This window comes from Nesoenas mayeri, assembly GCF_963082525.1.
Source record: "Nesoenas mayeri genome assembly, chromosome: 5".
NCBI classification, from domain to species: domain Eukaryota; kingdom Metazoa; phylum Chordata; class Aves; order Columbiformes; family Columbidae; genus Nesoenas; species Nesoenas mayeri.
The window spans coordinates 43,217,469-43,242,623 of record NC_137548.1 but is presented as its reverse complement, the minus strand read 5'-3'; the positions used below and the strand labels follow the sequence as shown (position 1 = coordinate 43,242,623).

At 36.5% G+C, this 25,155-nt stretch overlaps 1 protein-coding gene across 2 annotated transcripts in view; it reads left to right on the top strand.

Annotated features, from left to right (window-relative positions):
- Nucleotides 1-25,155, top strand: part of MYBPC3 (myosin binding protein C3) — a 62,186-nt gene that overhangs the window by 14,109 nt on the left and 22,922 nt on the right. For both annotated transcript variants that reach the window (XM_080345589.1, XM_080345588.1), the window contains exons 7-22: nucleotides 1,152-1,200; nucleotides 2,416-2,460; nucleotides 4,819-4,875; nucleotides 9,885-9,908; nucleotides 10,651-10,817; nucleotides 11,647-11,779; nucleotides 12,451-12,575; nucleotides 13,085-13,190; nucleotides 18,044-18,210; nucleotides 18,579-18,744; nucleotides 19,690-19,796; nucleotides 20,126-20,155; nucleotides 20,324-20,460; nucleotides 21,648-21,725; nucleotides 22,911-23,070; nucleotides 24,018-24,122. In XM_080345589.1, coding sequence (XP_080201715.1) covers nucleotides 1,152-1,200; nucleotides 2,416-2,460; nucleotides 4,819-4,875; nucleotides 9,885-9,908; nucleotides 10,651-10,817; nucleotides 11,647-11,779; nucleotides 12,451-12,575; nucleotides 13,085-13,190; nucleotides 18,044-18,210; nucleotides 18,579-18,744; nucleotides 19,690-19,796; nucleotides 20,126-20,155; nucleotides 20,324-20,460; nucleotides 21,648-21,725; nucleotides 22,911-23,070; nucleotides 24,018-24,122 — 1,656 coding nt within the window. The remainder of the gene's footprint in view (nucleotides 1-1,151; nucleotides 1,201-2,415; nucleotides 2,461-4,818; nucleotides 4,876-9,884; nucleotides 9,909-10,650; nucleotides 10,818-11,646; nucleotides 11,780-12,450; nucleotides 12,576-13,084; nucleotides 13,191-18,043; nucleotides 18,211-18,578; nucleotides 18,745-19,689; nucleotides 19,797-20,125; nucleotides 20,156-20,323; nucleotides 20,461-21,647; nucleotides 21,726-22,910; nucleotides 23,071-24,017; nucleotides 24,123-25,155) is intronic.

Here is a 25,155-nt window from a genome sequence, read left to right as displayed (position 1 = left end):
ATCCCAGCTTTCCTCTGTACTTATTCTGATTTCAGCTCCATTCTTTCATGATATTTAATTCCACTAGACTAAAAGAGAGGTCCATTCTTGCCTAGCAAAAGCTCAGTAATAAAAAAATGGATACTTGAAAAGAAAAAAAAAAAAAAGGGGGGGAGGGGGGTGTGAAATGGAAAGATTTAGACATGTGACATTATTTTCAGTTCCTTTCTTACCCATAAATTTGAGTCATGCAGAAGCACCTTGTGTTATAGAATTGCTTTTACATTTTACATAATCCGTGGTGCCACCCTCACAATTGCTATACTGAAAAGCTTATCAGCAATTGAAAAGGAAGTATATTTTAACATCAATTTCCCCCTATTGTGTAAAAGTTTAGGTAAAATATAGCAGTATAAACATGGACCACCTGAAAGTGTTGAACGTTTGCATCATTCCTTGTTTCAGTGGTTCTGTTGAAGGGACCACAACATTAATTTGCCTCCAGCAACCAATGAGCCTAATGTGCAAAGCTAAAAGTTTATCAAAGGTACTCTATCAGCAGTATTAATTTTTGAAGTTTCACTAGTTGGCTGTAGGACTCCTAAGACTTGAGAGATGTGATTGAGAACAGTTTTTCTCCCAGTAGTAGCAGTACATTTATTCATAACAACAGGAGCTTAGAACAGAGTAAAAAAGTTCTCTCTGTGCAATATCCTATATGGAGTTTCTATATATCTCAAAGTATTTCCAGGAATTTACCTTTGCTTTCAGAGGATGGATTACAATTTATTATTAGTAATAATATTCAGTTGATACCCAGTGGTTTTCTCATTAGAGTTTAAATACCCAGTGAAGCCAGTATCAAAACTAAAATTTACCAGGAGGAGAACTGACAAACAAGAGATAAGACGGTTCATCATGCTGCAGGTGATTATGAAGCATGAGACAGGATTCAGTTATACATGAAACACTGAATGTTGAAAGCTAGTTAGTGAAGACTACATGTTTAAAGATGATGCTTCAATCTTTCAATATGTAATTGATCACAATTTACAATATAAGAACTTTAGAAAGAAAATGCCTGCAAAGTAAAAACTTTAGAAAAAGTACTGTATTTTTGCATTATTTTGACTTGCTCTCCCATTCTTTTCCATCACTTTTTGTCACATCAGAAGCACCAATGACTGGAGACTTGGATATTCGTGCTGCTTTCCGACGCACGTGAGTACCTACAGTAGAAACTTATGTAGATAAGTTTATACGTCCATGTGGAATTCATTACTTTCCTAGACAAAATTAATTAAAAACAAGGCTGTTGTACAAACAAGCACAAAAGTGGTAATGTCTACTAAGAAAATATTTCTGCTATTAAAATTCTATATAACTCCTAGAAATCATGTAAGACAGATTAGACTTTGTACTAGCATAACAATCATGCTTGTCTTCAATTATGCAGTTGATAATCTGTATAATTCTACCAAGAACTTCAGCACTTTTTTTCAGACATAGACCAATAGACAACAAAAAGATTCTGTATAGTGCCTAGTCTTGACTGGGTCTGGCTTGAGGAACTACATGTACTTGAATATAAACATTTGCTACACAGAGAAACAGAGTTTGATGTGAGCTCTGTAAGCAGCATATCACTGATAACATAAATACAAGCATTTTGATTGTATTTGTTTTCATGTTCTTTAATTATATATTAATTGAATGAAGACAATGATACTGAAAGTGCCTGTATAAAAACTCAGATATATGTAGGTCTTAGATATTAAAGGCTGTTCGCCCCATATCTATAAAACTGTTTGAATTGATTTATGTCTTAATGGAACAATGTTCCCTTCTGTTAGTAAAATTTGCAAAATTGGTTGTGTTGCTTGTTTTGTTTTGAGGTTTTAGACATTAACAACACATGCTTTTTCACTGTTGAGTATTTCATCTCCTTCTGTGTAATTCAGTTTCTGGTTTAGTTTTTAGATATTTTTGCAAAGTTACCAAGCCAAGAATATTCCAACAGACATCTATTACTCTAACACAGGACACAAATAATCTGTGGCAACTCCTTGAGTTTTTCCCTATAAGGGCTATTTTTATGAGATTTTTCTAACATTATATCACAAAGAACTAAATAACGCTTGCAGAATTTACCTATGCTCAAATCTATCTATGTGTAGCTGACCAGCCTCGCTGTGGTACCTATTAAATAGAGGACACACTGCATAGCTGCATTGTGTTATTGCACTGCAGTGAAATTTGGCTTCAAGAGTTTCTCTTCTTACTAAAACAAGTAGAAAAATGTAGAATCAATTCAGTGTGAGTGCAGTGTGAGCAGTTTCAGGCTGTTCAGCTTTTCTGTTTCTTTTGTAAGAATGGAACCAAATTTTGAACCAAACTGTTTAAATCTGAAGCTTTGTCTTTGATACCCTCACTCAGGAGTCTGGCAGGAGCGGGCAGACGGATGACTTCAGCCTTTCTCAGGTAGCCACTGTCTGTGTCAGCAGACAAATTCAGGTCTAACAATGAACTGCCTCTCTCTGCATAGGAAAAGAAAAAGAAGAAGAAAAAAAAAAAACACAACAACAACAAAAAAACCCAAACAAAAAAAAACACACAAACCCCAGAACTACTTGCAGCATACATTCCAAATAAACCATCTTCTATAGCATGTAGTATTTATAAGCTCAATACATGCAAGTAAGTAGTAATGTAATACAAGTATAAATAAAAGAAAAGAGTAGTTTGATATTTTAGTGAGAGGCAGATTCATCTACAGAAAACGCATGTGTTTGGCAAGTGTCATCTTCTCACCATAGTTAGAAGAAAAAAAGTAACTTCAAATTATATGCATGTCTTCTCCCTCTGTCTGACACGTGTTTCTCTCTACTGAGCACATCCTGACTAAAATTGCCACTGCTCACAGACACACATGTATACGAAAATCTGCTGTTTCCCAGCACACTCTTTATCCTACCATCATTAAATTTCCCACCCTGTCTCTTTTGGTCCCAATGCTTTCTACCATAATGGAAACAGGAGCATTAATTATTTAGAGAGTCTAATCTGAGGTCAGACTTAAATCTGTGCATGTTAAAGCCACTATTAGGGTCTAATTCTTCAGAAAAGCTAAACACTGATTGCTGGGCTTTCCTGAAATTCTGATTTAAGTGTGACCTAGGAAGCAGTAAGGTGACTAGTTATTCTCCCAGCTGTAGATTCTGATTTCTTGAATATATGATCACAAGAAGTCCTTTTCAAATTTGGGATTATACTAATGATTTTTATGTACATTTATGCCTGCGAACACTGAAAATCTTTGGAAAGTGGGGAACAAACTGGCCAAAAAACCCACTTTTCTGTTTGAGCATTATACCCAGAAAATTGTCCTTTCCAGTATTGTACTATCTTCAAAGTAAACACAGCAGTAAAACCAGTACTTTCTTAACAAAAAGATATTTTCTCACAACAATTCAAAACTACACTAATTCAAAATTGTCACTTATCCTCACTAACCTTGCATCTTCAAGCAGCACAAGATGTTTAGCACTTGTTTCTCTTCCGTTTTATTAAAAGTACTGTTAAAATATCCATTGCTTATCTGTTGAGGCTGTTCTCTTACTTTTTAATTATTAATTAATTATTAAGTTTTTCTGATATTCTAGTTTACACATTTGCAGGCAGACTGATTTTTTCTGAAGCAACTAGCACTGTGTATTGACAGACAGCTTTATGGCCTAACACTGCCACCAGTACAAGTGAAAAGAATAATTCCAGCATATAAACAATAATGAAATAGAAGGTGTTGCTGCTGGAAGAATCTGAATGCAGTGAGATGGCATCACCAGATTCTTATACTCAAGACAACAGAGATGGCAAGTGGCAGATCAACATTGATGATGGGAGGCTGAGATGAAGAAAATACATTTGACTTTCTAAACCCACCTGAATGGAAAAAAAAAAAAAAAAAGACTTTTTTTTTTCCTAAGTTGAATAATCAATAGTCATGGAATACATTGTAACTCCCAATACTTTGATATAAAATCCCTGCAGTGAATTTTAGGAAATAAACCCAAAAGGAGTTATTTTAACAGCTAAAACACATTTGATTCAGGACACCCAAAATAACACTGTGCATTCCATCTGAGTTAACCATATGTGACAAGAATTACACATTCAAAAAACTCCTGCTTGTGGTTTCTTGTTCTCACAAATGAATTCATCACAACATTGCTTGCCATGATGCTTTTTGAAGAACTGCATATTGAAACTCATCTCAGAATCAAAGTCAGATCACAGATTTCCTACTTCAACTCTCCCAAGTATCAACAGTATGACACTTTTTCAGTATGAAGAATTCTGGAAACACGAATAGCCTTAAGAAATAATTACAGCTGGGATAGTGCTAGAAAAAGTGGGTTTAGATTGTAAAAAGTCCCACAAAAAGGTTGGTTAAACACTGCCCCACACGGTAAACAATATCCACGTTCCTGAAACAACAGCTTTCCAAAAGCACTAGTGATTCTAAAGGAAAGCTTCTGCAACATCTTCATGATACATTCCAGAACAATATGACTACCAAATTAATACCTTGTACAACATTATCCATAATCGGTACAGAAAAAAATACAAGTTGATTCAATATATTTCTAATCCTATAAGGACAAACAGCCTAATTAAGCCACCATCCATGTCACTGCACATTCTAAGTCATCCTAAACTACTACATCTACTACTTCTCTACAAAAAAAAAAAAAAAGATATAATCTACATAATGTTATAGTCTCACGAGCTATTCCCATTTCCTTCTGAAACTAATTATGGTTTTCTGTTACTGTACAGTACTGAGGGACATGAAGAAGGTGGAGAGTTTAATTTTAGTGCCCTACTGAAAAAGAGGTGAGTAAAAATCCATAGACTCAGAGAAATAAAGTAACCAGTCTCTGTTGAACAACTCTGAAAACACTAAGACTAGAATAAGTGAAAGTTTCATAAATTCAGAATCCCTATAGTTTTCCCAAAGCAGATCTAACTGGAAAAAAGGATGACAGCTAACTATGGCAACTTCTCCAAACACACAGCATTTGCTGCATTTTTGCTAGGTTTATACTGGAGGGGAAAAAAAAAAAAAGAAATTTGCTCTTTCGCAAGATGGCAAACGCTGGGACTAGGCTAATTACGTGCTTCCACCAGCACTTTTCAATTAGAACAAAGAAACAAAAAACAAATTTACACTTCTTGTCTATAATGATGCCTTATTTATATTTTTCTGTCCTAAGTTTTCACAGTTCTTCAAATCTGAGAGCTGGGAAGTCAAGTTCTTTTATTAGATATCTAAATGTTACTATTACACTATACAATTATATATTGTATAGCTGGTTATCTTGTATACAAGAAGATATTCTATGTTGTATAAAATATCTTTTACTCTTCTAACTCTAGTTCTTATTTCTTGATTATACTTTCACTTTTTGGGTGGAATTCCCTCCCACTCTCATCCATCCTTACCACATTTGTTTTCATAACCTGTCTGCTTATGTTTTTCTCCTTTTACCACCATCTTAATCTGGATGCTTTGGATGCCACTGTTGCCAACAGAGAGTAAGATTTCTATTTCATTTTATTATAAATACATGGGTCAGACTGAATATAAGAACCATTTGCTTTGAAATAATGCATGCATCTTTATCTTTCTTACATGTAGAGCATGATAAAAACGAGATAGTATGAAAGAAAAATATCAACCACCAATTTCTGAGACAGAAGTCCTTTTAAATTATTAGTAGAAGTTAAGGGTGGCTCATTTAATACTAATCAATGTATTTCTCTGGATGTCGTTTGGTTTTCACCATCATTTTCTTTTATAAGAAGTTTTTAATTGTCCTTGAATTTCCAGATTTTTTCGATAACCTGCTGTTTAAAATTCCTATTGTCATAGAAATTAAAATCAGAAAAATCATTTGCATAATATGCCTGCTGGTGCCTATCAAATATGCAACAAAGTGTTGGTCCATCCATCCTTAAACGTCTTAAGTGAACATATTACTGAAGTCATTTATTGCACAAATCTATCGGTTTCTCAGTTACAAAACATTTCCTTTTATTCCAAGGAAAGTTTCCATTGCTTATTACCATTCCATGACTGGCCACTCACTCTGTCTTTCCATCTCCTGAAGTTACTATAAACACTTGACACCACAGCCATGTTTTGCAAATCTAAACTCATTTAAGTTTTCTCAATCAAATAATTGGATAAATGTTATTGTGAATCCGTGTTCAGTCTCTGCTCAGGTGTTGGTATCACTATTTCTGAAAAGTGATTTTATCTTCAAAAAGAGTACAGCACTTGAAGTAGCTTGGGTACGGAAGACAATAAAGCCACAATAGCCTCATATTTCACTCAGGTTAACTCACCCAAATTTCAGTGGGTCAAGGAAGGTCAAATAGGTACACAATCTCTGTATGACACAATATGCAGTGCCTCCAACTGGAAATGAATTCTGGCTTTGCAGTAACACCACAGCCAGAACTCTCAAGAGCACCAGCTAGACAGACAGAAAGTGGTGGACACACTTTCTATAGCTGACATCGATATCAAAGTTTCTTGTTTGATCACGAGCCCCAGAGAACTCCAAAACAAAAAGTGCATTAGAATTGTTTTGTAACTCTAAAGTAGGGAAAATGCTTTCTGAATAATCAGAATTGTACAGGTTTGAGAGCTCAAACAGAGTAGTTGTACACACAATCTAATTTCTATAGGAAATGTAAGGCAAAAAAAGAATTTTTATTCTACATCTAAAAATGTCAAATAAATGGAGACCAACATGAAAATATTTGCATAATTTCATACAGAAACTCCAGCTGGAATGAAGTGCTAAGTACTATGAGCCCTCCTAATGCCTTTCACTTAGGTTTTCATAATTAGTTTTCAGCACTGACAGAGCTCTAAAAAACTTTTTAAAAATTATAAAAAGTAAACATCTCCAGTATTTCCAGGAATCTTCAACTTGTGGATTTAACTGTTCATTAATTTTTAAACTAGAAATATAACTAATTAAAAGAAGCTTATAAATGTCACTGCATTTTATCAGTGGCTTTGACCTTTCTTGACTTACAAATCTCTGTTTAGTGAATTTAAGCATGTTGATAAATTCACTGCTTCTGGTTGTTTTTCACAGACACTTTAGAAGTAACCTGTGTATCCTTGCAGGCTTTGCACACTACAGGTTTAAGAACACTCCTATATTAAGGAGAACGTATAGTCATAAAATCTCACCATGGAATGAAAGAATTATTCATTAAAATAGAAAAAGGGACCTCATGCTAGGGAACTCTCAAGAGCTATGCAGATTCAAACGGAATTGAAAACTATTCTTTCACCATTTCTGCTTTGTCCCACCTAATTGACAAGTGCCCCTCAATCCAGAGGTAATGAACATTCCCACTCTAATAAAGAGAGCTTCATTTAATACTATATCTCCTGTGGCTGTAATTTAATTAACTGGTGTTGACATACAGATGTCATGGGCCAAGGAGAGGTCATTAGGAAGAGGAAGGGAACAGCTGTCACAGAACTATTAAATGGGATAGTGAGCAGAGACCTTGAAGGAGGTGACAGCTGACAGGTCCAATCAGTTGACAGTAATGGGATAGGAGGGAACCATCTCTGGGATGTACAAAAGTATTTTTAACCCCTCCACATATGTTTAAAATGTATCAGCTGCATGTTCCATTTACAGCAGGTTCACTAAGCTGCATCTTAATGCCCCCAAGTGCATAGTTAACCTATGAGGTGATCACTCTGAATAAGGATTCCCAGCATTGGGGATGGCAACGTAAGGGTGGGAGAAATCTCAGGAGTCCAAGTACTCTGTTAGTTCTCGTACGCTGCTTATCTCCTGTGGGTAATGGAAGAGTACGACTGAACTGTGGAAAATGTCTTTCTGGGATCAAAGAGAATGTTCTAACAAATTCAAAACAGTGAAAGGAAGTACTGGGATGGGGAGACCTTTGATCAGAGGCAGCAAAAGAGGTTTTTTTCTTTTTCACAACTCAATTAAACACTATACAAATTACAACATTTAGCTTTTAGTACCATTTTACATGCAGCTTACAAGCCTTTCCCTGTAATTAGAAAATATTAGTATTTCCAGGGTATAATAGTATTTCCAGGGTATAATTCCAAGATATAATATTCTTGCTAGTGAACAATTTTCTTGTATCTTAGCTTGCATGCACCGAAACAGTATTGCTGGATATAACAATCGGATGACACTGAGTAATGGAAAAGCTAAAGCAAAAATTAAGGAAGTCCTCTCAATACTGAGATACACTAGACTGTAGAATTAGTTCCAAATTCAAAGATTTTTCGCTCAGGTTTAAAATAGCTTACACAAAATACTTTTGAAAACTCCATGAATAATCCCACCTGCAAATTTTCAGGTAAAGGGGTCTATACAGATGAACATACAAACAGGCAGATAGGCAGAGAGACCACCAATATTTATATAATGCCTGAAGGCATCTATTAAGTCCTTCTTTGTTATTTCCTATGATTTTATATTCCCTTTTTAGATACACTTTGCTCCGCAGAATACTAATTGTACTAGCACGAAGAAGTCAGCACATATTAGAACTATTATATATTCCTGGTTTATGTACTTATATATCTATTCCAAGTTATCTGTATTTAGAAATATTTTAAAGTTGCTCATTGATACGATCAGGGCAACTAGTCCAAGAACTGCTTATATTAAAAATAAAATATCTTGGCTTATTTGGCAAACCAGTTCAATTCTCCTGCCTTCTGCTAGGGAAAACTGCAAATCATTTGTAGCTGCCCCAAGCTAGATGTTAGGTATATAGAGAAGAGGAATCTTGATTAAATTTGTGGGTTATGTTGGCGCACTGTTATGACATAGGAAATACTCAGTAGGTGGCACTTATCACAAGGACTCCAAATCAGTGCAATGAGTGCTAGTGATGGTTTAGTGCTTAGTGTGTGCTAAACCTCTCCAACGATATAAGATATGGCATGCCATATTTCAGCTCAAACTCACTGATCTGAAATCCTCTCTTCTTCCACCTTTTCTGTTCAAGAGCTAGAAGGGTACCAGAAATCCCAAGCCTGGGCAGCAGTACTTTAATAAACAGAGCCCTTGTGTTACAAGCAAGCCTTTTTTGGGGGCAATAAAAGGAGTACCAGAAATGTTTGGTTATACTTGCTGTCTAGACAGACTACAGTCATGTTTTTTAAGTCATAATATTTCTAACAGACTAATGGGACTGTTCTTTTCCTGGAAAAAAAAAAAAAAAATACACTCAATAATCCTTCACTTTTCTCTGCATTACCTGTTGCGCGACTTGTCTGCTTGTTGAGGTTTACCACTGAACAAGGCTTCATTATAAGGGTATGTTCTGATGCACTGAAATCTGCTTGGTCCTGGTGATATCAGGAACAACAGCCACAGAAGTTCCTTTTCTTAAAGAATTTTTTAGGATAACGTTACCTCTTTCATCCTTTCTCTGTTTACTAAAATGCAAACTATGACAGGCAACAACTCCATGATGACAGGGCAAAGCAGAGCTATTTGGTTCCCTCTAAGGTGATCAACCATAATTAGGAATAAGCAGAAGTGCTTACACTTCAATTACAAATTGGAGAGTGGAACTGTACAAAGCGTGGGAGTGAGTTTGGTTTCAATAGGAAACAGCATTTTTCTCAAGGCTATTGCAGAGCTGTTGCATGAGGTCCTTTATCTCGCTGCTACTGAAGCACAAGCATGGTCTGCTAAAGGTGAAGATGACATTCATGGCTCTTTTCTATTGAACACACAATGCTTTCTTTCTTGGCCATCGGGATGCCGCATGTTTTCCCAAATGGTTCTCTGCATCATTCTGGAGTACAGCAGCTTCTTGCGCTCAGTAAATCGGTAAGGTTACAGCAATTTCTTTTTCTATTTATGATCTTTTAAAAAAAAAAAAAAAAAAGACACAAGAAGAATGCCTTTCTCAAACCCAGACAACCAAAATTTCACTTGGTTTTGCTAAACCAAACATTAATTCTTCCATTACCACTGGTTCTTTGGTTAAACTATACAGCAAGTAGTTAATTGTAAACCTTGTCTTGTTTGCCACTGCTCACTAGTCTGTGTCTTTATGTTTTATAGATTACTATATCCAACAATTGTCTTTACAATAGAGGATAAACATTTCTATAATCTGTGATTCATTTTAGCAAAGAGAAAACATGTCCCGAGTAGAAAAGGACTTGTTTCTTAATAACATAAACCAACTGCCTTGTTTCTAAGGCATCCTCAGGATATCGGTTCCTTGCTTTGCCACAAGTTTTTTGTATGACCATGACAGGAAAATAAGTATCCTGTGTTTCCATTACCCACCTTTAAAGGGAAGTTCATATTTATCTGCTTTGACTATTAGAAAGTAAATGGTTCAGGATAGTGATTGGATTTTAATTACTGTATATATAAATATAAGTAACACTAGTCACCAGTCTTATTTCATTATTTTAGGTAACAATATAGTAAAAAGTTAGACTGCTAACTTTTTTATTAATAAATGGCTTAATTGAGCCAATATGCAGCTTGCCAAGCCTACAGCTGCTTTTAAATCCCCTCAGTTATGGCATTCAGATACTCTAATCCCTTTCTGCAGAGGTGAAGGAAAATCTGAATCACAATCTGACGTTGATGTCTGGGAAATCCTGAGGAAAGCTCCTCCTTCTGAATACGAGAAAATTGCTTTTCAGTATGGTATCACAGATTTGCGAGGGATGCTGAAACGCCTCAAACGCATAAAGAAGGAAGAGAAGAAAAGTACAGGTTGGTGAGCTGTATTCATTTCAAATATGTGTGTTCATCTCTTATTTGTGAGTTTCTCAAATATTAAAATCAGCTGGACAGCAGCCAGACACAAAAGCACAAGACATGGGAGTTTCCTATTCCAATCATTACATAGACTTTACACATGAAATGCTGATTACCAAAGAGTAAAGCTGTGCCCAAGGTTCTGAGCTACTCTGGATATTCTGAACCTGCTCATTTGACGAGTTTCTTCTACTGTGCCCCAGGTAATAAAACAACATCACCCTTCACTATCCCAAAACTGGTCAGTATGTCAGGCATCAGCGATACATTTAAAGAATCTAATTTCCATTGTGATGATACATTTGGAATTCTTGAGCCTTTTGTAGTCTTGTGAAGTATTATTAATTATTTTGAACTAATCCGTTTTAGAAATCTGAAACAGAGATGGCAAATTACCCTTCAATAGTACTGAGAGGATCAGTATCATATTCCAACATGGGCAGATGTAGCTGTAACTTTATTTAGGACATGTTGAAGTACATATTCACATCTGATTTAAAATACTCTACTTTGTTTACTTTAATTACTATCACATGCTTTTCATCCTATGCTAAGCAAAAACAGAAAACAGAACAGGATGAAGAACAGACAAAAATGCTAAAAATGCAAACAGGGATGCAGAAAGTGCAGAAGGTTTGAGATTATGGTAAACAACAGGAAAGGGAATAAAGATTTAGTTTCTTGACAGAGAATATATATATTAAAAAAAAAAAAGTTAAGTATAAAAATTATTAAATTTGTTTTGTGTTTGGTTTGGGGTTTTTTTAATAATTCTCCATCATAGCATTCCTCAAGAAGCTGGATCCAGCTTACCAAGTGGACAAAGGGCAAAAGATTAAATTAATGGTCGAAGTTGCCAATCCAGATGCTGATGTGAAATGGCTGAAGAATGGACAGGAGATCCAAGTGAGCGGCAGGTAAGCTAGAAATACAGGAAATCCAAAAAAGAATGAGCTACAGCTTGGACAAAGTGGAAAAACTAGTCTTTATTAGAAAGAATAGAATAGAATAGGGATAAATAGGACCTGAGAAAGAATCGACATAGTGCTTTGGCTCAGGGCTAGTTTGCTGTTCTCATTACTTTTTCTTTTTCTTCCCTCTGTTCTATATATCTACATGTGGAACTGGATGTTTACATCTACCTACTTAGCAAGTAAGTAAGTCCTCAGATTACATTCTGATCTTTATGTGTATTATCCAGTGTTCAAAATTACTTTCTTGTGATATGGGATATGTAGCTTGTTTGTAAAACCAATTCCAAGTGATTTTATTCTGAAGCTGTGACAGAACATTTTTAATGGCAGTCAAGTTTGTTGCATGGCTGGATGTTAGACAAGCATCCAACACCATTCACAGGAGTTTGTATCTCACACTTGTATGAAGATCTCTCCATAATTTCCTTTGCTAGTTTTTCAAAAAGTACTGCTATCCACTGCACCAGGACAGGGATAGAGGGCTTGAGTCTTAACAAACTTTGTCACTGATATCAGAAAAAAGTAGGAACCTTTTTCTCTGCCATGCAAGGGAAGACAGTGACTGGGTCCAAAAGAGTTACTCTCTGATAGTTACATTTAGATTCTCTTTTCAGATATATTTTTGAGGCTGTTGGGAATAAGAGAATCTTGACCATAAACCACTGCTCTCTGGCTGACGATGCAGCATATGAATGTGTGGTAGGGGAGGAGAAGAGCTTCACAGAATTATTTGTAAAAGGTGAGCAACAGCAGTAAAAGGAAAGAGCTCTCCCCTAACATTCAGCATTGAATTACTGTCACCTTCTCTACTCTCAGATTAGTTAGTCTCATAGGAAAGTCTCAAACATATGAGCAAATTCTGACATCTATTGAAGCAGATATTTTTCTTACAGTTAAATGAAGGAAAATTTTCCCTATAGTTGCAAATAAGAAAGCACAGGAAAACAGCACAGTAATAATTACCGTTAATTCTCATTTAGAAAGTGATTTAAAATTGATGCTTCCAGTTTAGAATTTCAGTATATTAAAACTGATCAATCCTATGTTTGCATTCTGTCCCATGAAGCAAAACCCAAAAGGACATTTTGCTATTTGCTAATTGATAATGTGATCTGGCACAGTAAATTTTAAGTTTCAACACAGAGAGCATCACCAGAGGTTATTCCTGTTGAGTGCAGAGCAGTGAAATCTATTTTTGGCCTTCTTTCTTTCAGGATACTCTTTTAATAAAGATCTCTTCATTTCCAGAACCTCCGATCCTGATCACTCACCCACTGGAGGACCAGATGGTGATGGTTGGAGAGAGAGTGGAGTTTGAATGTGAAGTGTCTGAGGAAGGAGCCACTGTGAAATGGTAAGGGAATACAAAAGAGAAAAATCAAAACCAAACAAACTAAAAAAAAAAAACAAAATCCAAAACAAAAAAAAACAAAAAAAAACAAAAAAAACCCTAAAAAAACTAAAAAAAAACCAAACAAACAAAAAAAACAAACAAAAAAACCCACAAAAAAACCCCAAACCAAATCAAAACAAACAAACAAACAAATTTTAAAAAGGCAAAAAAAAACAACCACAACCAATCAACCAAAAAAAAAATCCCACCATGAATCCATATTCCTCCATAGGACATTCTAGGACCAGTGGTTGTGGACAAGTGTTGTGGAACAAAAAGGAAGAGGGCATTCTACATAATTGTTCTCAGGAAAAGATTAATCCTCCTCCTGTATGTTAAACATTGAAGAGTAACTGAGAGGCCAGAATATGGCAGAAAACAAATTAAGTATAGATATTTTACAGTGTCTCTAGAACAGTGTTTACAGGATGCTACTGAATGTACTGCATTGTTAGCTTTCAAGTTTTCTAAATGCTTGACAGTAATTTCTAGCTACTGTCCAGACCAATCAGACCTGTACTGTCATGAGTTTACAGTACTTTGTGGAATCTACTGGTCTTCTCAACTGCAGTGAGGTGTGGGGGCTTTTTAAAGCATTTTTTTCTTAGGTAAGAAGTTAGTGTCCCTTGAGACAGAGAGGGAAGGTTATGGACTTATTTTAACATATCTGCTGTGGTGATCCTGCAAAGCCAGTCATTACGCATATGCAGCACGCAGGATTAAGATGACAAATATTTGGACCACAGAGTCTATTTTGTTGGGCATTCCAACTGAGCGGAAGCTGGAAGGTTCACGCTGCTTGGGCAGGCACAGCACGCAGTGCTCACATAACAGGTCTTACGTACACTGTTCTCACTTCATTTCTCTACCAGATGAAATTCTCTTGTGCTTGTTAACAGCTTCAGGCACATGGTTATCAACTGTTCCCACAATGCCCATTACATTCCTGGAAAGTGCCAACCACTCATCTGCTGTCCCAAAGGAAGGAACTGAGAATTTGAATAGAGCCCAAGAGCTAGCAGAGCGTGTGCATTACACTATTAAAGCCACATGCACAGGCACACACATGCTATTGTTCAGGAACTGCTTACAGTTGCCTGGTCATAAGAGATGGGGACAACCAGATCTGTCCCTGTCAGAGCACCGTGCAGCTGCCACACTTTGATCCTGTGCCTTTGAACAACTCCCATACATCTTACAGAGCTGCTATCTGTGGGATGAGCATTTGGTGTGACAAGGCCAAGCCAGCAGCTGTCTCAGCCTGAAAGGCAGCAAGTGGTCAGAGAAACCCTTCAAATCATAGCAACAGAAAACTGGGCAGTTAGACATTTACAGTGTATTTTACTGTTTTTATTATGCAAGACTCAGTCAATGCTCTTTGGCAAGAAAGAGAGCATTTTGGACAATGAAGAGTAGTATCTAGGGAAAACAAGAAATACAGTAAGGAGAAAGAGATTCAGTTTATGGCTCATTAGGGAAATGCTAAGTAGTTTAAGCCAAGTAACAGGCACTAACTCAGGGCACCTGTTATAGCCCTTGCACCCTTTAAACCTGGAAAATGAAATCACAAGCACATGAACAAAAGCAATTATGTGACTTGCACAAGACAGAAATAAGGCTTACAGCCTCTTAGGGATGGCCATCAGACTAGGGCTTGGAGAATTCATTATGTGGGTCTCTTCGTAGTAATCAGGAAAGAATGTTCTCTTGATCACCCAGAAAAGTCTCACATTCTTGTTAAGCAGTACTATGGTATAGTTATTTCTGAACTTCAGATGACCTTGTGAATAATACAATTCTTGAAGAAAAAGATCTAAACAAATATACAGTTTTGACCTCATTTTTCCATTTCTGAATGTTGGATGTATCGTCTCGTCGGCTCCAAAGGAAAACAAACTATAGTAATGTAATAATAATAATAATAATACTAAATCTGTGTGTCTCCATTATCACATAGTACCTACATCAGCAATATCTCAGAAGACATTACCCAATTTACCCTTAGAATCTAAATAGGAAATAGGAAAGCATTTCCAGACACAGAATAGAGGCATTGAGTGGCAAAGTTGAGAACAGACATTTGATCTTGCAGATGTTCAGGACTTGGGTAGACTAAACCATGTCTGGCCTACGTACTACTGCACTAGTTCTGCTTCAAGTGTGAGACTGCACCAGTTGACCCATGGTTGTCTTTAAACCAACACTTCTATGGTTCTATAAAACATTCCAATAACACTTTAGTATCAACTGATCCTCCTACTTCATTGCTCTAGTTACTAAAGGAAGGCCCGTATTATTACTTATATAAGGTTTTTCACTTTTCACTGTAGGAGTGTGTTATTTTAAATCAACTAATATACAGGAGTACTTTTTTGATGCTTACAGTTCTATCACTCCACTATTTGTCAGTACAGCCCTCTGCAAACATTCTACTCATACACAGCACCAGCAATGTGCAAGTCAGTAAAACAAACCCTGTTGGTCACTCTCCTTTTGATGCAGCCCAACATACTATTTGCCTTCTGGGCTGCAAGTGCACATTGCTGGCTCATGTTCAATCTTTCATCCACCAGTACTCCCAAGTCCTTCACCACAGGGCTGTTCCCAATCCCTTCATCCCCCAGGCTGTATTGATTCCAGGGGTTGCCCTAACTCACATGCAGGATCTTGTACTTGGCCTAGTTGAACCTCATGAGGTTCAATTCTCGAGCTTGTCCGGGTCCCTCTGGATGGCAACCTGTCCCTCAGGTGTGTCAACTGCACCACTCAGCTTGGTGTCATCCACAAATTTGCTAAGGGTGCATTTGATCCCACTGTCTGTGTCATTGATGAAGATATTAAACAGTACTGGTCCCAATATGGACCCCTGAGGGACACCACTTGTCACTGGTGTCCATCCAGACATTGAGCCATTGACCACCACCTTTTGGATGCAACCATCCAGCCAGTTCCTCATTGACCAAACAGTCTACCCATCCAATCCGTATGATGTCACATCCCTGAAGACATTCAAGGTCAGGCTGGATGGGGCTCTGAGCAACCTGACCTAGTTGAAGGTGTCCCTGCTCATTGCAGAGGGGTCAGATTCGATGACCTTTGAAGGTCCCTTCCAACCCAGATTTCTCAGGGAATTAAGACACTAGTAATTGCAAGTAGTCTATTTTCATTATTTAGACAAGATTTCAAGACACATCTTTCTTATCAATGTCTGAATAGAATGTTCAGATAACTTTCATGAGCCACGTCAGAATACATTACCAAAAAATAAAGAAGTTCAGTTTTGGATCACTAGCCATATGCCTGGTTTTGCCACAGCGGTGTGTTGAACTTCTGCATTACAGTCCATTCTCAGCAGTTCACCAAAGCTTTACGAATTGCATTGGAGCACTTGTTCAAGAACTAATCTGCATGAATGAGAGTACCAGCCTTAGGAGAGCATTTTGCATGTGGTCTCAGGCTCTTGCCAGTCAGTAAGAAGAGGAAACATTATCCCGGCATAACATGAAATGCTGTGTTTCATGTGGTTGTTACAGGCATCCTCTGTTTCCTCCCTTACTAGTGTTGTGGTCCTGGAATCTGGAAGAGAGGCCAGTGTTTTTCTAAACCAACTATAAGTTCCAATAAGCTCTGCTGTAAAGAACACACAGGAGGGAGTAAACTGTAGGTATTTTGAAATGCAGTTGCAGCAGGTGAATTTTAAGTCACAAATTGTAGGATTCCTGACTCTGCTTGAAGTTCTGACCTTGTGATTTACTTCAGCAAACTCTAACAGAAGCAAAAGTTTTTTTGAAATTAGAGCTATTGTATTTTAATGAGCCCTTAAGTAACATTTCAATTTGCTATCCTATAAGCTCATTTGTTAAGCTCAACAGTCACTGGAAAAAAAATAAGGGAAATAAGATATAAAGAAAATTCTTATTCTATTAAAATAATAACATCTTTTCTATTTCTTTTTCCATATGAGCAAGTATCAAAGAGAAAACCTTTTTCATTCACAAACTGCAGTAGCATTCAAGTAACATAATATAAACACAGTCAAATAATAATGAAAGAAATGCCACAAAAGGAGTAAGTTGAAGAAATTACAAGTTCTTATCTTGAAGCCTGTTTATGTTATTTAAGATTAGCAACAGGAAATCTTTAAAATGCCTTATGTATTTTTATGTGACCTTGACTAAACAGCATGAATCCTCTCTGCTTGTTTCCCTTCATGACGATTGGAAATTACAATAATTAAATTTCCTCCCAGGCTGGTGAAGCTTAATTCAGTAATGTCTTAAATACATTGTGGCATCCTTGAATGGAAAGGGCTACAAAATCCAAAATACATCTTCATTTAAATCCATCCTAACATTTTATTCTTTTACTGATGCCCACAAATCATTAATGTATAACTATTATAATTCAAATTAGGAAAATTAAGACTTTTAAGTCATTTCCAAGCAAGTCCTATTTATCTTATGGTGGCTTATAAGATAGTAAATTCCTTGCTAGTGAAGTGTGCCTTCATCCCCATGTCTTCTACAGTACTTAGCATACTTTCGTGTTTATCTATAGCATATAAATAGTAACAATCAAGTACTTCCTTGTGAGTGAACTCTCTTGAACAAGAAGTCAAATATCTAGTGAAAATTAATGGCCAAGCTAGAAGCACTCTGGTTTTGGTTCTACTGCTATTTGTGCAATGATCTCTTTTATTGCTAACATGAAATGTTACAAAAATGGGATTATCCAATCCAATCTCTAGCAACATTGAGCTGATTCTTGACTCTCCTAACCATAGCAAAATGACTCAACACTATTTGGGATTGCAGGGAAAAGGACGGAATTGAGCTGACAAGGGAAGAAACATTCAAATACCGATTCAAGAAAGATGGAAAAAAGCAGTATCTCATTATTAATGAGTCAACCAAGGAGGACAGTGGACACTACACTGTGAAAACCAATGGTGGGGTATCAGTCGCTGAACTAATTGTACAAGGTAGGCACAGGTAATATTACAGAACGAGAGATGCTGAAATATGAAAACAAGCTGAAGGTAACCACAGGGGTAGCATAATGCTCATGCCAGGGAAAAAGATGACTTAATAAGGGGCATAAGGCTTGATAATAAAGGCCCCAAGGAAAGCCCAGACCTGTGTGCCGGATGTAACAGATACTCTAATAATAACAGGCGCTCAGCTATCAGCTCTGTTAAAGCCCTGCATGCTGTGGATTTCCCTTCATATTTCACTCTTCCACAAACTGCTTGCTCAACCCTAGCCTTTTCTATGCAGTAAATCTACACTGTTTACTTACAGAGCTGTTCTGATTTGTTGATGTGTGTATCAATTATTCTCACAATATCAGAGAAAAAGCTGGAAGTTTATCAGAGCATTGCAGACCTGACAGTGAAAGCACGAGACCAGGCAGTCTTCAAGTGTGAAGTTTCTGATGAAAATGTGAAAGGAATCTGGTTGAAAAACGGAAAGGAGGTGGTCCCAGATGAAAGGATAAAGATCTCTCATATCGGCAGGTTAGTCTTGTTTTAGAAAGCAGGTAGAGTCTTGAGTATTGCATTACAATCCACAGGAACTGTTTTCTCAAGGGACAGAATATAAAACAAGACTTTGTCCTGGCTCCAGCTAAAAGGAAAAGAAGTTTAAAACCTTCTCATATGCAATCATATAGTCACAGACTTGCTTTGCTATATGTATTTCTGTGTTGATATGTTTTGCATGTAGGGCATCAGTGGTGTATCAGTAGAATTCATTCTCAGTTTTCACTAGAGTTTCATGTTTTCTTGGTATTCAATCTAGAGAAGACATTGTTGATAACTTTAACCTTAGCAGTAGTGTTAGATAGATTAAGATAGCACATATGTATAAATGCCTTCAGAAAAACTACTGTTCATTTTAACATACACAGTTGTACAATTCTGTGCTTAAGTTTCCTAGCAGTCTAACTACTACTGGAAATGGAGACCAAGAAGATTCAGAAGATACGTAAGCATTACATGTTAAGTAAAATCTACCTTGGTACTCCCTTTCTGTATCCTGTTGTGATTTTACAATAACATAGGGATGGAGCATCGGTTTTTATTTTGTTTTTCCAGAAATTATTGTAGTCACAATCTGATCAAAGGAAACCAGTCAGCAGTGTTACAACTGCCCTTGTAATCGTAAAGGACTGGACCAAAGCAGAGAAACTGTTTCCTCTATTCAGACTAGATTATGCATCTACCTTGACAGGAAAAATCCAGTCATAGACAACTGACATGGATGCTGACATAGATTTGCTTCAATACCAAAAGTAGAGCAGTCTGCAGCCCTGTTGGTTGTTGATTCAATGTCAGAGCAAGGGAAGAAGAAATAGTAATGTCTGTTAATATCCTATAGCCTGCACCTTGTTTCTGGAGATAGCCCTGTTTCTCCTGGAGAGGTAAGGTAAGGGAGTGGAATGTATTTGTTCATGTTTCCAGAATCCATAAGCTAACTATTGAGGATGTAACACCAGATGATGAGGCTGATTATTCCTTCATCCCTCAGGGATTTGCTTACAACCTTTCTGCCAAGCTTCAGTTTTTGGGTAAGTTATGGTAGAATATGTAATGGGAATTCCAGAGGGATAAAATGATGCCATTAATCATGGTTACACCAGGAAAGAGTACGCAGAACCTCCTTCCTGATACATCAGTACAGGCACATCGCTTTTCCCTGTTATTTTGTGTTATCATTATTACATTGTTTTACAGAGCTTGTTTTCCAATTTATTGCATTAATCTGTTGATACATATGCCTTATGGGGTTTTAATGATTAATAGTTTTAAAATTACTTTTTGGGTGCAGATGCCATGTAAATTATGTTTTCTGATCTATTTCTCCTGCCACCCCTACCCCCACCTTTTTTTTCTCCAGAGGTCAAGATCGATTTTGTACCAAGAGAAGGTAAGAACAGCAGTCATTATTTATATGCAAGTAAACATATTTTCAATAGCAATGGAAGCAGTGGGGTTTTAATTTTGATTTTGTTTGAATATTGACTTTTTTTTTTTTTTTTTCCATACAGAATACTCAAACTATATTTAAAACTTATTTTCTCTACCTTTGCTATAGAACCTCCCAAAATCCACCTGGACTGTCTGGGCCAGTCCCCTGACACTATTATCGTGGTGGCTGGGAACAAATTGAGATTGGATGTTCCCATATCAGGAGATCCAACACCCACTGTCATCTGGCAGAAAGTAAACAAGGTAATGTATAACCTGACACAACGTCTGAGGCAAGGATGTCACAACAGAAAATTTATTTTCTTTCTCAAATTTTACTTTGATTTGCAATTCTTAGTTACAAGTATTTCCATCTTCCCTTTAATTTTCTCTCTTTTAAACCTAAAGAAAAAAAATTAAATATCTGCAATGCAACTGTTTGGTATTTAGCTGTTTTTGTGAATCATGTTGAACTCTTCTTCTTCTGAACCGTCACCTGTTTTTCTGTTCCAAAAGAAGGGGCTTGAGTATATTTGAGTAGACATGTGTACATGCAAACAGTACAATACCATACACATTAAATTCCTTCCTACCTCAGAGAAAAGTAAATGAGGAATCATCACCATCACCTTATAGAATGGACACGTTCTGGAGATGGCAGCTTCTTTTTAAATCTTTCTCAAGAATTCTATAGTCTGTGAAGAAAATGTCTTAGCAGACCACTGGGGTAGAACTGTATTTACTGTAACGAAAACAGAGGGCACTTGCCATTCACCTTATCAAAGCAATACAAAATATCCAGAAAGAATTTAGAAGCTAAACACAAAATGTTAAGTGAGCTTCCCTTCTGGCTATCTCAGAATATCCCCACCCCTTGCTATCGTCAGGCTCTTGAGCTGTAACTAGCACAAAACACAGAAATACTTTGCATCATTACATCATTTACCACACATGGAGATGCAGACAAAATAATATTGCCAATTATATTAATTTTCCCAATTTTATTTTCTTCATGGTTCTGCTGCATTCTTTGTTCAGTTTAGCATATTGAATAACACTTAGGACTTTCTTCTGCAATGTGGAATTAGTATGGAAACAAACATGATGGGTAACTAGTACCACAGGACACAGATTCACAACCAGTTACAATTCTGCTGCAGAATGTCACAGATCTTTGTTTGTTAAGCTGTAGATGCAGCTTTGCTGACTTATCCTTCTCTTAATTCACTGCAGCCTGATACATCTATGTCCATTTCTGCTTTTTACTTTAGTATCAGTTGATTTCCTTCCCAGGTCTGCTTGTTACCTCACTTTGCTCTTCGTTTTTCCCACACCTCCATATTCAACCCCCCCTAACAAACCTGTTGACTCTTCTCTGTTTCGGAGAAACAGCTTTATTGCTCTGCTCAGAAAGATTTAGCTGACTTTCTGTGCTTTTTTTGCTTATCTAGAAAAGTGACCTTGTTCGAAGCAATGATGATTCCATGACTCCCTCAGAAAACAACAGTGATTTAAATACTGATAGTAAGGTAAGTTCCTTATTATTCATGCAGACACATAAATATGCTTAGTGTTTTCCAGATAAAAGGTCATATTCAGAAAGAAATAAAACTAAAGTCAGTAGGTATTAAAACTGGCGAAGTGAATAGCTCAGACCCAACATCCTGCCTCACAATGGTAATTACCAAACACTTCAAATGGGCACAAGAGGTCTGGTGACTAGTTCTAGAGTAAGATGCTCATTGAGGAAATCTCTTTCTGATCACCATCACATGGTGGCTGAGTTACAAAGCAGTTATTTGAAAACTTTTTTTAACATATTTGTGAATATTTATCTTTTTTTTTTTTTTTTCCCCACTAACCTGGAGACTTCAATAATAACTAGAAGAAAAAAAAAAACTAAGACAAAATCATACAAGACACAGGGAATCATGATGATGGGTCAAGAGAGTGGGCTATGTATGTACAAAGCAGTGAAAGAGGATTCATTTTCCAACAAGTTTCCTTTTTGTCATAAATAACTTTTTTATTTTGATAGAGTCAATTTACATTTATTATGCAACAATAATCCTTACCCAGGTTTAGGAGTCTGCTGTACTAGTCACTATTCAGACACATATGCTTTCCACTGGTTTCTCTTCTGTCTAAAGATACACAGGCACATAAAGAAGAAAGGAGTGTTATAAATGTAGAGCAGAGTTGTAGTCATTATGTTTAGATCTCAGCTCAGAGAAGAGCAGAAAGTTACTCCATATGACATTCTTGAGTGCCAGAAGTCACAGTGATGCCATTAACAGTTACAAGAAACATGGTAAATTTCTTAGAGGGAAATTTGAATTTGCAAACCTTGAATTTGCATAGTACCCAACTATTATGCATGAAAATCTCTACATTGATAGCAGCAGCTATCCCAAGTAGAACTTTGAGGAAGTACTTAGTAACTTCTTTGAAACTTAACTGCATATGTGTAACCAGCAATGAATCTCAACCTGCAGACTTTCAGAATCAATTTTTCCAGATACTATTTATGTGAGCCACTTAGTGTATATTTTCTCAATTCTATATATAAATAGAAGTTGGAAAACTTTATAGCTTTTCAATAATTTTTATAATATTCAATGATTTGAAGATTTTCTCCAGTTTACATACAAGCTCATCAGGCTGTCCCTGGCACAATTTACACTGACTTTATCTGTTATTTTCATTGCCCACAGCTTCTATTTGAATCTGAAGGCAGAGTTCGTGTGGAGATGCATGAAGACCACTGTGTCTTCACCATTGAGGGAGCAGAAAAGGAGGATGAGGGAGTATATAGAGTTATAGTTAAGAATCCAGTGGGAGAAGATAAGGCTGATATCACAGTCAAAGTTATTGGTAAGTGAAGCAAGGAAAAAAACAGAGCATGGAAGCATCATGAGTTCACTGAAACTCACCCTTCTCTAAAACTGAGGGAAGTTCTGACTTTAGGTTAAGAAAAAACAGAAAAGGATCATAAAGGTAGGAATACTATCAATCACAGAACTTGGCAGAAGTATTTCTCACAGGTAGTTGCCTTCTGTGTGAAAAGGTAGGAGAACAACTGTCAGTAGAAATCCAGGTATCTCCTTTGTATATATTTCCCGTGTCAGGTGATCTTATCATTTTATAAATAATAATAATGTATCTGATATAAGATAAACAGATTGCCACCATGAGTCACAGAAGAGCTGAGAGGGAATATAATTTTGAGTCAGTAATTTTTATAAAATTTTTCATGGTATTTAATTTGTTTATACCCTGCCGCACATATGACAAAAGGTCAGGTTAAAAGTAAACTTAGAAGTTATAAAGGAAAATTACTGTCACCTACAGTATCATAATTTAGAATTCACTGCTTAGGTGAATACTAAGTCTCTTTTCATATTTTATAAATTCTAAATCTTTATTTACTACAAGTATCTGCAAAATAACAAAATATGAGAGACATGTGGTCATTGTATTGTATAAAGTTTGTTCGAGAGAAAATAGGAAATTCTGTCTCTTGTTACAGAACAGAATTGCCTTGTTACCTTAAATTTTTGCAAAAAGTTTATTATGTCTGGGAGAAACACAGGAACTGAATAATCAATGGTATTTAAAGGAAAATCGATCTAACATAGAAGCATCAAAGAGCAGGATTCACTTTAGGCTAAGATAATACATTCTCGATTGTAACTACTATTGCTATCTGACAAAGCTGTATCAATACCATGCAGAAAATATGTTAAGGAAAAATATTTCATTGACTTGTATATAGAAACCAAAACAGCAATAACTCTCATTCATTCTCACCCTTTCTTCAGATGTTCCTGACCCTCCAGAAGCTCCCACGATCAGCAACATTGGAGAAGATTACTGTACTGTGCAGTGGCAACCCCCTAAATATGATGGTGGGCAACCAGTACTTGGTAAGAAGTTCTGAAATACAAAGTCCCCAGCAGCCTTGCCTATATTTTTTGCTGCTCCTTTAAAATGGCACAGAAGGGTTCTCCATGTTTATTTACTCTAGGAAGGCTGACCCTCAGAAACTAGTTCCTCTAACTATTAAACCTTCAAACTGGTCTAGATTCTGGCCCTTCAATTTTAGGGAGAGAGTGCCCCCTACTTGTCCTGTTTGGATCAGAGAAATATTTCAGCGAGTAAGTTACCAAAGCACAAGAAAGTGATATCAAAAATAGTTAAAGCTAAACGTTCTCATTCAATATTCACTGAAATTTTAGGTCAGTGTACAGGCCTTTGGACTTACCTGCAGATATCAAAAGAGACCTGTGGCCACCTCAGTCATCAACTCCAGTAATCTGCAATCTCAAGCACTCAAGCAACACATTTCTTTTAGGAAACTAATTCATAATTCTACTTCATATACGACCACACGACGGGGTCACAAAACACTTGCCAATCATTTTAATGACCTTAAAATCTGTACTAAAAAACAGACGCCAAAGTTATCACGCAATACAGTAAATGAGCCGAAGCAATCAAGAATATCAACAATACCACTTTAAGTCATCTGCAGAGCATGGTTTTGTTTAGATAAAATTCTGATCCTCAGAAGGAAAATAAAATAATGCAGGGTCTTGACCTATTTTATGGAAAAATTTCTCAGGGCTCCAAATCTAGCAATTTTTTTAATAAATATCACTGCAGTTTGAGTTTCTTTTAAAAAAAATACACTGCAAGCTATATGGACTCCCATGGGGATGCCAGGGCTAGAAATGTTCTAAAATTCTTTTAACCCCCTGCATAGTATCTGGAAGAGAGGATTTTGTATTTGCTTTTGGATATTTAGTCTTCATTCACTTCCACAAGAATAGAGTATCCTTATTTAACTAATCAGAAGTTATCTGTGCAGGAATAAAGACAACACAGCTTTTGGTTTCATCTGTTGTGACAGGAAGCAAGCAAGAAGTTAACAATTCAAACTATTAGGTGCAAAGATGT